The 15,847-nt window shown below is 29.7% G+C and overlaps 1 protein-coding gene across 1 annotated transcript; it reads right to left on the bottom strand.

Moving 5' to 3' along the window:
* Window positions 1-7,108: 7,108 nt before the first annotated feature.
* LOC145959386 (cytochrome P450 4C1-like) lies at window positions 7,109-14,133 on the bottom strand. The gene is made up of 10 exons (XM_083078192.1): window positions 13,406-14,133; window positions 12,678-12,768; window positions 11,984-12,163; window positions 11,681-11,774; window positions 11,015-11,117; window positions 10,706-10,820; window positions 10,363-10,469; window positions 9,813-9,963; window positions 7,637-9,368; window positions 7,109-7,526 (listed from the first exon to the last, which is right to left on the bottom strand). Exons 1-9 carry the CDS (start codon window positions 13,553-13,555, stop codon window positions 9,358-9,360), a joined length of 1,002 nt encoding a protein of 333 aa, XP_082934318.1. The 5' UTR covers window positions 13,556-14,133; the 3' UTR covers window positions 7,109-7,526; window positions 7,637-9,357.
* Between the last annotated feature and the right edge of the window lie 1,714 nt (window positions 14,134-15,847).

Genomic DNA, 15,847 nt, shown 5'->3' with positions numbered 1-15,847 from the left:
TTTCAACGGCCCAATAATGCATATTATGTTTATTTACATGTCCTGAATTCATAAAAGTAGCCTCATCGGAAAAAAGTATTTTGCATAAAAAGTCATTTTCCATAACACCCTGCAGCCACTCATAAAATGTTACGCGGTGATCGTAGTCTGCCATCGAAAGCTCTTGTGATAAAATCAAGTGATATGGATGATATTTTTGCCGTTTCAAAATTCGTTGAATTGAAGAACGACTGATATGTGATGTTTGTGCAAGTTTACGTTGACTAATATGAGGATTTAATGTAATTGCAGCAAGAATATTGACACTATTATTTTCATTAGTGACAGGTTTAGGTTTATTGCGAATTTTTTTACACAATTCACCGTGCTCACGAAGCCGCTTTTCTAAATTATAAAATGTTACATGAGATTTTTCGATCCCATAACGTTCAAAAAACATCACTGCTGCACGCCGATAATTTTTTTGGCATTCACCTAACACTAATAACATATTCACTTCTGTATCAAAAATAGCCATAATCACAATGTTACTGCTTGAATAACAGTTCTAAACTGAAAACGTTTTCATGGATAATTGAGTCAAACTCAAGAATTGTAAATATTATTATTTTTGTTTTTTCACGAATAAGCAAAGAACTCAAGCGCGTATAATTCAACAACGCTATTTCCGAGCGCTTCAAGTAAGTACCTACAAGTCGAAACTTCAAACTGTTATATCTCATCATGGAAATATCTGACAAAAAAATGTTTCAGACAAAATTTACTTGTTTTTTCCTGTAGAATCTAAATGTATAACATTTTATAGGGGGTTCCATTTAAAATTATAAAGTTACCCCCGCCCCCCCTTAAAGGGGAAGGGGGGGCCACTTCACGTTTATGTAGTTAGAAAGGCCCTTCAGATCCATGCAATTTAAGACCAAGAACATTAAAATCGATGGCATAGTTTTCGAGATATTGAGCTGTTAAGAGTTATGTGGGCCACCCTGTATATACATATATGTGTAACACATTTTTTATATATAAAGTATTATTATACTTACCGCGTATCTTTCGAAGTTTGCACTCTTAAAAATTCCTCTTCGTAATTATTTTCTCTTATTAATTTACCAATTCTTTGTATTGCACTATCAATATAACCTTCGCGATGTCAAATGACAAATAACACTCAAATAACACGAAACATGCAACACCATAAAAACCAATCAGAGCGACGGAAAAGAGACAACAAGATTTTCGAGATGAACCGATACATTTGAGAATCGACTTAACACGCCATTTTTAGAATAGGATCGTTTAGCACCAAATTCAAGTCGGATTTCAAGGGTGGCGAAACAGGCGATTTTTGGCCTGTTTTTGGCGTCACTCATTCTTTAACGTAAATTTACTTATAACTTCATACTTATATATCTCAGCGAAAAAAAATCGTGCGGCGGTAATCGAAAGTGGATTTGAAAGGTGAAAGTGAGTACTATACGATGCCATTGGCAGAAATATTTCAAAAAATTTGGTTTCTTCACAATAAATTCATGAAATTGGCCAAAATAGCGATTTTTGAGACATTCAACTAAATTACTCAAAAACCTGACGTGTTGGGGAAATTCTACGGCCAGATTCATTTTCAGGGTCACAAAATCTATCAGATTCACCTACTCTGCTTTTTGTAACTAAACCTCGCAGGCCTGTAAAATTAGAACTCTATACTATATAGAAGCAGACAGTTGAATAACCCATTTCAATTAGAGATGAATTACATTTTTATTTACCTTTATTTGGGAATATAAAAAAATTGATTATGAAACCATCTAAGAATAGACCTATCAAGGAAAGTGCTCCCTCCGATTTTGATGAGCTTAAAAGCTATTAAAATATGTTGTTTTCTAGACAAAAATAAGGGACACGTACCTTTTTATACGTACCCTTTTTACGTGCGTGTCTAGGGGATAAATCACCCCTTTGAAAAAAATCGGTTTTTTTCTTTCGAGATGAATATTTCAGAAACTATAAGAGATATAAAAAATTTTCAAATTAAAAGTTAAATAGCTTCAAGAGTACTTTACAACAATAACAAAAAAATTGTTATTTTTTTAATTTTTTAAAATACCCTTACCACTAAATATATTTCTTTTAATTTTGAAATTTCTTTGTTACCAAGTGAAATGTAATTTTTTTACGAATCCAACCATATATGATGTTATGTTTCGAAAAATCATTTTCCAGAATTAATTATAAACTCTGTAATATGCTATTCGTCTCCGTCCATGCGCTCGATTTTTCGCGTAATACATCCTGTTTTTCTATAATGAAAGATAACTAACACGGATACATTTATCTATGTAACGTTTATCTATTATATGTCATTTATCTCTGTCACGTTTTTTTCGCGTGCAAAGCTAAAATAACATTGATATAACAAATCAAATTTATATTTATGTGATAAGATATTAAAACGTTAAATATAAATAAACTCAAAATGTATGCATAAAATGCCGCACGAGATTTTAAACTTGTTTAATTTAAGACAGCACAAGATGAAATAATAATAATAATAATAATAATAATAATAATGGTAATGATAATGATAATGATAATGATAATGATAATGATAATGATAATGATAATGATAATGATAATGATAATGATAATGATAATGATAATGATAATGATAATGATAATGATAATGATAATGATAATGATAATGATAATGATAATGATAATGATAATGATAATGATAATGATAATGATAATGATAATGATAATGATAATGATAATGATAATGATAATAATAATAATAATAATAATAATAATAATAATAATAATAATAATAATATAATTATATAATTATGTAATTGCATAGCTTGTAAGATTGCTAGAATTGATTTAAAATAGCGATTGTTTTTGTTTAAAATGTGTCTTTCTTAAAGTCAAGATATTAATAGTGATAATAACAAAATAAGGAAAAAAGTTTTATTTCTTTTTGCAAATTTTCACATCAAACTTTTTAACGCTTTCAACTCAGTAGATGAATTTTTAAATAGGCTTGAATTAGACGATAAATCATTTAGAAATATATCACCTCGAATTATCTTTAGCTAACGAACGACGCTAGTTGCTATTTTTGAATTTTATTTCAATTTCAATAATTGCTCTTATCGTTTTTTTAATCGCATATTATATTTCGAGAGAGATTTTATTTATAAAAAAACATGACAAAAGTATGATTGCCATCGATTTTCATGAGACCTAATATTCTAAAAGTCAATTTTTTTAATGAAGTAAGTATTCAATGTAAGAGAACAAATAAAAAAATACACACATCTCTCTTAGTCTACATATATATCTAAAGTTAATGAAAATCGCATTTTATAACTTTTGCACTTACATTTACATATCATTAATCTAAAGAGTCGATTGATTCGTTAAAAAATTAATATTGAAAACAAAGAGTCAAATCCATGCCACGAAAATTATTCTGCAAAAGAATGTTGCTGTTATGTATTTTATTGCTTAAATCTGTTTTTTGCAACAATAATGTTATAACTTTTGAAAATACGGTTCAAATGTTGTTATACAGGAAAGATACATAATATTGCACATGTATTGCAAATATAAATCTATACGACAGATCTTCCGCTGTGTTTATGCGTAAAGCATTAAATTTATAACCATGTTTTGCAAACACCGATGCATATATCATTTAAAATATGTATTTACTTTAAAATAAAGAATAGGGAAAAAGAAATATAATATAAATAATACTTTATATTACGTGAAGGAATTAAATTCAGTTATATAATGTGATAATAAATCCTCTACATCATTGAAATATATAATTAAAATATTTCTCATTAAAAATTGCAGATTGGCGAAGGAAAAATATAAAGATATTTTTGTGCATGACAGAAAAAAAAATAAATTTAATTTAATTAAATCTCTTGAAAAATTTAAACGGCTACAGATATAAAGATATAATTGCAATATATTAAACTTGCGATCCATGTATGCGTATTAATATATCTCGATGCGTATTAATATATCTCGATTAAAAATGATTTCGAAGGAAAAAATTATAAATACAAGAAAATGGAAATAATGTACAAAGAAGAATGCAAAGAAAAAAAACTTGTTGCAGCAAATGAAGTAAATAAAATTTAAACGGTTTCAGATATAAAAATATAATTGCAGCGTTGTAATTCGCGATTCATGTATACGATCGATATTTTCGTCGTAGTCGAGAATGTTATGGGGCTTTTAAGTTCAGCGAAATTTTCTTTTAATTCTATGAATTACTGACTATAAAAATCGGAAGAAGAATGCAAAAGAGCGAGACAATATTTTTATTTGAATAGAGCGCGTTAGAAAAAAAAGAAATCTTTTTATATATTAAATATTTAATATAAGAAAAATTAATATAAATTATATAAAAACATGATTAATTCATGTTACATTATTATATAGAATATTTATCATAAGTTTCATATATAAGGTCTCCTATTTTAAAGTTTCCACTATTCTCTTCAGGAAAGCATTTTAGGAAAAAATATGTAATTTGCAATTAACAATAACATATTTTTTCTTAAAAATAACTATGTGTTTTCTTTACACCAATTGATTCCTCTCATTATTTTATACATAAAAGTATTAAGGTAAGATAAACGAAAAATGAATATTTTACTAGATATTTTATGGTTTATGTAAAATTAAGAAATTATTTTAAGCCTCGTAACTCGCAAAGTACTCAATAAAGAAATACTTTAAAATAGTGTTTTGGAAAGCTCTCGAGATAAGCTATAAGAATAAGTAATAAAAAATGGGGGGTTCCATTTAAAAAATTGAAGGTGAACTTCACGTGACCTTCAAACGACTTTTCAAGGTCAAACCAATGACACCATCTTATGGCCGCCTTCAAGCCATACAAATTTTGTCTGAAACAGTTTTTCGTATCTTTTAGACTTTACGAGATATTTCGATGGGAAAGTTAAAATGGAACACCCTGTATATATAGATTTCAAATTAGAAGAAAAAGAGACAGAGAGGAGAAGAGTGCAAAAATTTTGATATAATATATAGAAATAGTACACTTACAGAGAGAGAAAGATTTAGAGAAATATCACATAGTATGTAATTTCAACTCAAGTTACATGTTAATATAAATTAAATTTTTTTCAGTGTAAAACAAAGAATTTTGTTGCTAATTCTAACAACAAACATAATACAAATAGTAAAGAATCTGTATTGGATTATGAAAATTCTGGAAAAGTTTTGTTTGAGGAGAGTAAACCAAAACAAAAGGATCACTTTAAATCGAGTGATTCCATTAAAAAAATTCTTAATAATGACGATGAAAATATAAAACGAAAAAAGAAGAAACTCCCTCGGAATGAAATTAAGAATCGTATGTCGGAGCATCCTGATGATTATCATAAATCTAAGCAGCCGCGTAACAAAGCAAAATAACCAGGATTATATAAATATGGATTGGCAGAACGATAATAAAATGTATTAATTTGAAAAATAAAATTTAAGAAACAAATAATACAGATATAAGTTTCTTATATTGAAAAAGTATGTTTGCTATACTTAAGGCACTATAGCTTCTAATCCTTATAATATCTTTAACAAATAATACTCTTCATTCTCGCAGATTTAATACGCGCAGGAAGCAACGGCAGCGTAGCGCTTCCGATTGGTATTTTCGAAGAGTATTTTCTCGTAGGAAAGCGCGAAGATACGCGGAGAAATTATATCAACGGAATATCAAGAGGACTTGGGGATTTGGAAACAATTGGATACATCGAAAATAAAATGTATATTATCGAGATTTAGACATAGATAATAGATTTGAAAATGTATGCAGTGTGTTAAATGTGGGATATTTTTGTGCATTTTGTGTAAGCTTTTATACAATGTTCCATTCGATATGTTAAATATTTTTTAAATTTTGCTGGAATATTCAAATAATTTCTAAAATATTTAGATATCTGTATATTCGTAAATTTTACATATTATTTGGTGTTTCATAGACATACTTATGATTAATGTAAAGAGAAATTCTAGATAAAAGAAATTGGTATTCTAAATAAAAATTATAATATGTCATGCTTCACCAAAAAGAAATTTTATAAAAAAATACTTAAAATATAATAAGAGGCACTTGAAACATATGTAAAATGGTTATATAATATTAGCATATCAATAGCATTATATAAACGCTTCACACTGTAATGTGATATGACATTTTTTTATCTAAATAGTTATAATTTTGTATCTTGTTAGTATTTGAATCTCACTTAATATACGTAAGATATTAGGAAATAACAGATAACATTTTTATTGATCTAATTTCGTGATGTGACATAAAGTGCTCATCAAGAAATTTTAATCATAACAATGATGCTGTGATTTGTACCAAGTGGTCACCGACAAAGAAATGGTGCTTCCTCAAAGAGATATTTCTTTGCGACAAAGTTATTTTAATCAAAACGTCTGCAGATAGTCGATTGCTCGTGTGTAGACAAACAAATTTTGCAGCTTTAAAGTACAAGATATGTATAGATAGATAAAAAAAAAATAAAAAAGTAGATTATATCTTTCGTAAGAATATATATATTATATGAATGTAAGATAAATAAAATGTAAAACGTAACACGATATAAGTGAATATGAATTGTAATATGCTAAAACTAACAATAAGAATCAACATGATTAAAATAAATATTTAATATATGATAATGTTGCATTTTTATTAATATAAAATATTAATTTTTATTAAAATTTAATATTTTTATATTCACGTTGTGCAAATGGCGCTGATACGTTTCACTTATACCCCACATTTTTCACAAACGATTGGAGATCTTTGTGGTCTCTTATTAGTCGATAAATTGTTAATATATATATATATAAACAAATAAAAATGCAAACTATTATTTTAAAATTCAAATGTGTGGTTCATTGGTTCGTTATTTTATTTGTACCCTTTATTTTGTCCTTATAATCTCATGACATCGTTATATATGTCATATACATAATTTTTATACAATAATTTTTCAGTGATATTTCTCAATTCTAAAATCTTATTTTTTCGTTTAATTTATTATTCTAAAAAATAAAAATTTATATTATAATAAAAAGTATTTTCAACAAACTTAAAATATTTATATATATTTTGTATTATAGTTTTATCCTGGAGATTATCAATTAATCTAATTTTCAATATAGTTTTACATGTTTTTTTCAATTCTTTACTTAGCATTTCGTGATCTTGAAATATTAACTAAATTTTTTAAATCCCGTACTTTCTAATTTTTTGTTTTCGCTTTTGTTTTGCTCTGTTTTTAATTTTCTTTTTATTTTGGTAATTTTAGTTTGTTTCGACAAGAATGAATGTTGTACGACGTTGATGAACATTGTATAACTGGAGTGTTAATTGTTTCTCTCTTTTCATATTTATATAATTATAAATAGCCATTTGCAGCTGGCTATATTAATATTCATATCATTGTTTCCTGATATATTGAATTCTTATTCTGGAAAATATAATAAAAATATAAATATAAATAAATAAAACAAATAGAATATAAATAAATATAAATGAAACTTAATAGTTATATTAGTAGATAGTACAAAGGTAGCTTACCCTCCTATTCCTAAAATATCCAAAATTTTATAAATTTCAGCTATCTTTAGCCACATCTTTATTTTTTTTAATTTGGCTTTTTGTAAAGAAGATAACAATTAAAGCTCTCAATATATAAAATCCTAACACATTTTTAAATATCTGTGTGTTCAAAGTATCATTTACATGAAAGATAAATTAAGATGTACTAAAAATTGAAATTGTGTGTTTGTGTGCGCGTGTAAGTGTAAATCTACGCGACAGATCTCCTTCCCACGAGATTTATGTGAAGAAGGAATTCATTAACATATAGAAAAGAACAAATATAATATAAATAATATTTTATGTATGAAGGAATTAAATTTAAAGTATGATAATGTGACGATAAATATACTGCATCTTTTAAATGTATAATTAAAACGTTTCTCACTTAAAATTGAAAATAGACAAGGAAAAAATATAAAAATATTATTTCACATGACAGAAAAAAGAATTAAATTTAATTAAATCTAAGAAGATAGTAAGGCTCTAATATGTAAATATACAAATATTAAGGAATCACAGGCTATAAGAGCCAAACGCTGGTGACGTGCGACGGTTTCACAGAAAATTAATTTTTCTGTGAAACTAATATTTGTGCACAGGGCACGGATTTATCTTGGTTAGACCAAGTAAAATTTATAATCTCAAATCCGAGATTCTTATAATACCCCTCTTACCCCCCCAAGAAGTTATAGGCGAGAAAAATAACAGAGATAAATCCGTGCCCTGTGCACAAATATTAGTTTCACAGAAAAATTAATTTTCTGTGTAACCGTCGCACGATCACCCGCGTTTGGCTCTTATAGACTGTGATTCCTTAAATATTTGTATATTTACATATTAGAGCCTTACTATCTTCTTAATTATGTAACGTGTTGTTCACACCGGCGTTAAGAGGTGTAATTAGCAATGGATATTGATATTCGGGCGAGAGAGATGTCAGGTCGTGGGGTCTGAATAGCTCAGTGGTAAGAGCAGTCGCCCGGCAAGCGAAAGACTCGGGTTCGATTCCCGATTCAGCGACTTTCGGCCTGTCATTTTTCTCGCCTATAACTTCTTTGGGGGGTAAGAGGGGTATTATAAGAATCTCGGATTTGAGATTATAAATTTTACTTGGTCTAGCCAAGATAAATCCGTGCCCTGTGCACAAATATTAGTTTCACAGAAAAATTAATTTTCTGTGAAACCGTCGCACGATCACTCGCGTTTGGCTCTTATAGCCTGTGATTCCTTAATATTTGTTTAATTAAATCTCTTGACAAATTTAAACTGCTGCAGATATAAAAATATAATTGCAGTATTGTAAATCGATTCAAGTATACGATGAATATATTTCGTCGATTAAAAATTATTTCCAAGAAAAAGATTCTAGCTACCAAAAAAAAGGAGAAAACAATCCACTAGTACAAAAAAAGGGACTTGTTACAGGAAATGAAGAAGAAAATTAAAACAGCAACCATGATCCACTATGGCGTTCTCTAATCGTCAGAAACAGACTTCTATCAACCTTGACACCTTGATATATGATGCGTGTATTATTCCGTGTACCATTCAGCGCAGGACCGAGAAATTGCATAGGTGAATTTATCGCGATTTTCGTTTATCTTCATATCGATAATTTATCATAAACTTCGAATTGTAGGTCAACGTCTCGGCTTACTGATGATGAAAGCTATGATAGCTCCTATGATACATAATTTTTACTTGGAACCTGTTGAGTATTTAAAAAATATCCGATTAATGTTTGATATAATAATACGTCCTGCTCATCCGGTTCATATAAGATTCATATCCATCAAATGAAAACAGTTTGAAACTAAAGCAGATACTGTAAGAGTATAACAAGTTGATGCAGTGAGAAAAATCGAAGAAAATTAATTTTCTTCGATTTTTCTCACTGCATCAACTCGTAGATATTAAGAATTATGGTCGTTCCAGCGGGTACGATATATGATTCTGAAAATTATTATAAAATTGAAAAACTAAAGTTTACAAAAATACGAACTTTTTTGAGAAAAATAAAATATAACAATATTGTATTCTTAAAATACTAATTAATCTTATTTTACATTGAATCATATATACTTCATATTATGTAACATATTCAAAAATATATGCAGCAAAAAGTGACTAATTACGTAATTTTACATCATACCAGGCTTGCGTGATATCATAACTGCGCTGGGATACAAACGTAGCGCTTCCTTTAAACATCTGTCTAAATATGATAAATTTTGTAATGATCTCATGTTAAGTTTTCCTCCATTCTCTTGCATCACAGTATCGACTTCAGCCCTCACACGCTCCTGTGTCATCAATAATATAATGAAAGTGTATTTCTCAGTTCTGATTTTTAGTGCACAGATAAAAATAAATTCTTAATAAATCAAAATATTTACATTTATTTTAAATACGGTTAAATCTCTTCCGAATATTCTAATATATCTAGGAAAAATATATCGGAACAAGAATTTGATATCTTTATTACTTTGAATAAAAATCTTAATTTAAATTATATATCGCAATATATTGCGAGAAATAGGTATCTGGATATCTTTGTGTTCAGCTAAGAGTAGTAAAGTAAACATTATACCCGCCGTTGTAGTATCATGATCCTATAACCATCCTCATATGCATATCGTCTTATTGTTAATGCATACTTAGATATTATGTGCAAAAAAATAAAAAAGTTTACAGGTACTTACTCCAAATATAAAAGTGTCGACTTCTTCTCTGATATCCAAATCAGTTAGAGAATTTTCTCGAGATGCCGCTATTAAAAGGTCCAACATGGCTAGCCTATTTTTTTTAACTAAAAAAAAAGCATATTAATAACGATTTCACTTTTACATGCCACACTTTAATTATATAACAGTTCTTGTTTAAAATTCAAATTTTATTACAAATAATAATGATTTAATTTTACAGCAAACATATGTTGTATTATTACATGTGATTATGTGTTTAATATAAATAATGCAAGCATATAATGTATAATATTAAATTGCGCAGCCAAACTTAAATTAAAAGCTCTGATCTCTTACGTACTTCCAAACACGTCGAAATTTTCTGTCTCTTTGTTAGGCTCTTTGTTAGCTCTTTCAAGGTTTTTTAAATATCGGTCATTGGTGCGTTCATGATAAAGCTTTCTTTCCGCGATGACCTATACAAGTACAATTTTTAAATTTTGAATTAATTTTTTTGTATTAAACAGCAATGGTATTGTATTTTATCATAGATATTTATAACATAATATTAATATTTAAAATAAATAATGTAATCCTACAAAGATTACGAGATTTATTGTTATTTTACACATAAAAGTGTTGTAAGATTTAAAATAGTGTGATAACGTACTTTTTCCGTAAATCCATGCAATATTTTCAAGACTTTCTTTTGCTTTCTTCCTTGTGGTGACAATGAGAATAATAAATCATTATACAACCAAGGCCTTAATACTCTAAAATTCAATAAAACTACATAATTTCAAATGATAATATAATCCCAATAATGTTATTTTATAAAAGCCTTAATTAAAGCCATCATGAAATTAGTTTAATCTTTAATAATCTTTAATAATAGATTGTAAAAAATATATAAGAAATTTAAATCTATGTATATTACAAAAAAGTATAATTTTCTAAAAACTTTTTATTTTATGTTAGCTATAGATTTTTTGATCAAAGATAATTTCTTTACAAATTTTGGATACAATTTATTTTTCTCTTAATTGTTCTGATATTTTCAACATTTTAAAGATTACAAACAATTATGTAATAGAACATTTAGTGATACACATACAATAGATTTTGAATGAAAATTGTCGACTAAACGAAGTGACATTTTCACTTCCATCTTTACATAATTATACATTAATTAATCTATTTTTCAAAATGTATAATGTAATGTATCACTGTTAAAAAATTATAGATAGATTGAAAGTTAAAAGATAAGATTATAAATTAAAAGATGTGGATTATAACTTAAAAAGTCATACGATTATATTTTAAATTCATGAATTACCTATAAATCATTAATTCGGTTATATCGTGAATCGCATTTCGATACTGTTGTTGGAACTCGCTAAGTTTTTGCAAAGAGACGCCCATGACAGTTTCTGCAAATAAATAAAACAGTCGAAGATTATTTACAAGTAAATATTTTGCGGACAGCTTTTTTTTATAAAATATTAGATATTATCTACCTTTACAGTCTTTACTTGTTACATTGATACTTCGTATAGAAACATTGTTCTATTTTTATTTTAAGCTATAATCATTTAGAATAAATAATTCCTGTACATAATGTAAAATAAGAACCCCTTACCGCATATCGCGTTTAGTGTACGTTCACTAATAAATGGTAATAAATCAACTGTCCTTCCGACATCTTTCAAAGATTTTACCATGCAATCGCCCTTCTTGATCAAGATATTAACAAACTTATTTAATATATTAAAATGGAATGTACGTGTTAACATTTTTCGCCGCGCCTGCCACTTAATCGCTGAAACAAAAACAAAATAATGCAAAATTGTGCGATAAAAGAGAAATTGCAAGTATCAACGTAGATGTAATTATTATTTTGTAATAAACTTTTTATAAATTAGTAAATAGAAATAAATTAATATAAATATATAATATATAATATTAATAAAAATATGTAATATATAATATATGAATTAAATAAATAATATTAATTAAATCTATTACTGATAGTACAATCTATTAGCGATGTGTTAGTTTAATTAGTGATGGTGTTTGATTTAACTAAAATATTTCTCTTATTTCTATTTATGACAATATATACATCTCGGCGAAATTATCTCTCAATATCTTATCTGCAAATTTCTTTCAAATTTATTAGTCTTTATAACAAAGAGGTTGTATAAATTCACCATTTAAGATAATATTCAAGTCTAATTGTAACATTTTATTTGATTTTCTGTGATGCAGATAGATCGACAACAAATTGTAATAGAAAAGTATGCACTTATATATTGACGTTATTATATTATTACCTGTGCTAGTGCCGAGACTTGTATTTAACCAAGAATGAAACATGTTATACACAAGACTTTTCTCGATGTGCTTAGTGCTGCTTAGTATCGTCTGAAATTATCGGAAACAGAAAGAAATATATATTATTCACTTATTATATCACCAAAATCTTAGATACACAAATAATTTATTAATTGTATCTCTGTATTTTATTCTAATTTCGATGGAGTATCAATTTGTCTTTTCATTGTTTTTAAGATACATTTTTTATTAGTAAAAATCTTTCTGTGAATCGTAAGATTCTTCAATCTAATTCAATCGTAATGTGTATAGAGAATGAAATTTCTTTTATTACCTCTAAATCGTCTGGATGACGGGTAATTATTGCATATATAAACCCCCCCCCCCTAGTTTAAAAATGGGACAAATTCATCAAATAATTTACACAAGAACTTCCATAATTCCTTTGAAAATTATATTATATATATCAATACACACAAATGTTGGGATTAATTTTAGTTTCAATATTAATGTGCACATGTATCCAAATACGTTGAAAACAGATAAATAGTAATAAAGAAAATGGATTACAAATTGTTATTGCAAAGAGAAGTAATCTGCATGTAATAATCTTAATAAATCTTAATAAATATGTTTTAGAATAAATGATTTATAAATTTTTGCTTGTATACATGACACAGATTTCCTTTGTCAATTAATGTAAATAGATTAGAAATTTTGTACATACCTGCTGACACATACAATTGGAGCGCATTGCCAATATTGGGAAAACCCAATGGTCCCGGTATAAGATTAAGAAGTTGCCCGTATTTTTTATGATACACATAATAATTATATACCAATAAAATAAACATAATACCAATATAGTAATGAACATTGTTTCTTGACTTTTTGATTAAGAAATAAATTAAGAAGATAATAAGGCTCTAAAATTTTCTGTGAAACTGTCGCACGATCACCCGCGTTTGGCTCTTATACGCCTTTGATTTCTTAATATTTTTTTATTAAGCTTCTTCCTGCATGTGCAACTGGCGCGATCGTTCAACTTTTCCCCCTACTCACATTCAGCTTTCAAATCCACTTACCGTCGCACGATTTTTTTTCGCTCAGATATGTAAATTATAACCGGTCATGCAACAGTGTTCCAAAGCAGAGATCTCTGCGCTGCAACTACCGCGCGTTGGCTCTTATGCTATTTTCTTTTTAATTTTTTGTTCATTGATTGTTTTTTTGTTGTTTTTTTATAACATTTGCAATCTTCGGCCTGTACGGAGCATTATTAACATGTGATTTCCTCTTGAATGAGATGGCGCCATTATTTCCTACCGAAAATCATTTTTGCAATAAATCGTTTGAACAATTCTGTTATGGACAAATTATTTTGACAATATTTTCTCGGTTACATCGTACATCCCGTAGTCACTTTCATGCAATCCATTCTGGGCTACTTATGAGAATAACTGATTAAGAGAGTATGACCCACACGCGCGCGCGCGCGCGCACGCACACACACACACACACACACGTATGTAGGTATATGTGTAAGATCTTATTCTTCATGACATATATCATGACTTTATTTTTTGCATGTAGATCTTATTGAAGCAGTGGATAAGGCACTTGATGTACAATGCGAACTTTGACCCATCATATCTTGGAGATAAAGAGTGGGCTCAATCTGAAACTTTCAGAGGATTAATGTCTTATATATAACTATCGTTTAGCACCAAATTCAAGTCGGATTTCAAGGGTGGCGAAACAGGCGATTTTTGGCCTGTTTTTGGCGTCACTCATTCTTTAACGTAAATTTTCTTATAACTTCATACTTATATATCTTAGCGAAAAAAAATCGTGCGGCGGTAATCGAAAGTGGATTTGAAAGGTGAAAGTGAGTACTATACGATGCCATTGGTAGAAATATTTCAAAAAATTTAATTTCTTCACAATAAATTCATGAAATTGGCCAAAATAGCGATTTTTGAGACATTCAACTAAATTACTCAAAAACCTGACGTGTTGGGGAAATTCTACGGCCAGATTCATTTTCAGCGTCACAAAATCTATCAGATTCACCTACTCTGCTTTTTGTAACTAAACCTCGCAGGCCTGTGTAATTAGAACTCTATACTGGCAGCGTTCCGATATTCACTGCCAGTACTGAAAATCTATAGTATGCGTGACATAAACTATAGATTCTCAGTACTGGCAGTGAATATCGAAACGCAGCCACTATATAGAAGCAGACAGTTGAAAAAACCCATTTCAATTTGTAACGATGCACTCCCTGCACGTTACTTTTTCCTGGCATGCGATCCGCCGGATGCTGCCGCCCGGCAGAACACCCGCCGGGCATAGGCAGGGGCGCGATGCGCCCACATTTTTAAACAATTACACGTACTGCATATACGGCTTTAAGCCGTTGGGCTAAATTAGCCGAACACCGCCGAGCGTTACCGATGCGGCCCGAACCGCCGACCGGCGAAAACCCGCGTTCGGTGCACCTCCCGAACCCTTCCGAGCGGGCCCGACCGCACCGTTTCCCGAAACCCGTTCGGAAGGGGTAATACCGCCGCGCGCCGACGCGGGCAATTAGCCGGTATAAAAAGGCCGCATTCGGCGAACTAATCACTTATTTTTCCAAATCCGCTCACGTAAGTGAAACGATCCGAAACCTAGACTGCTCCTAAAGGAATAGCCAATGTACAAGATCCGGAGGTAGAGAGAACTCTTCCTCCATCGAGCACTCTCGATTCTTGCTACAAGCTCCTTCCATCCGAGCATCTTCCGACCGAAAGAAACCGCATCAGAGTGCACTCCGGTTCGATCGAGTGATCTCGATATCGGTCCAACATCCGACCGCCTAACGCCGGTGCATAAACCTCGAGGTAGAGAGGAGAGCTACCTTGGACGTTCTCGTCGGCACGGCGTTCCCGGAAACCTCATATCTCAAACTAGGAAATCCTCGCGCATTTCCGAGAACAACACGCTTATTATCCGCGTAAAAACGGGACTAGATCGAAAGCCCAGACGAACGACAAAAACGCGAGCCACGCTACGTCAAACGGTCATTGACCGCGCCCGTTTGTAAACACGCGCGGTATACGCGCATTCCAACGTACGAACCCGCGAAATATATCGAAGTGCGGGTTACTTGTGCATTTCGAACGTG

Source organism: Camponotus vicinus, unplaced genomic scaffold, assembly GCF_025532165.1.
Source record: "Camponotus vicinus isolate PSW18456_S1 unplaced genomic scaffold, iyCamVici1.0 SCAF_1, whole genome shotgun sequence".
Classification (NCBI taxonomy): Eukaryota; Metazoa; Arthropoda; class Insecta; order Hymenoptera; family Formicidae; genus Camponotus; species Camponotus vicinus.
Note: the sequence above shows the minus strand (reverse complement) of the source record. Positions and strands in the feature narration are given on the sequence as shown.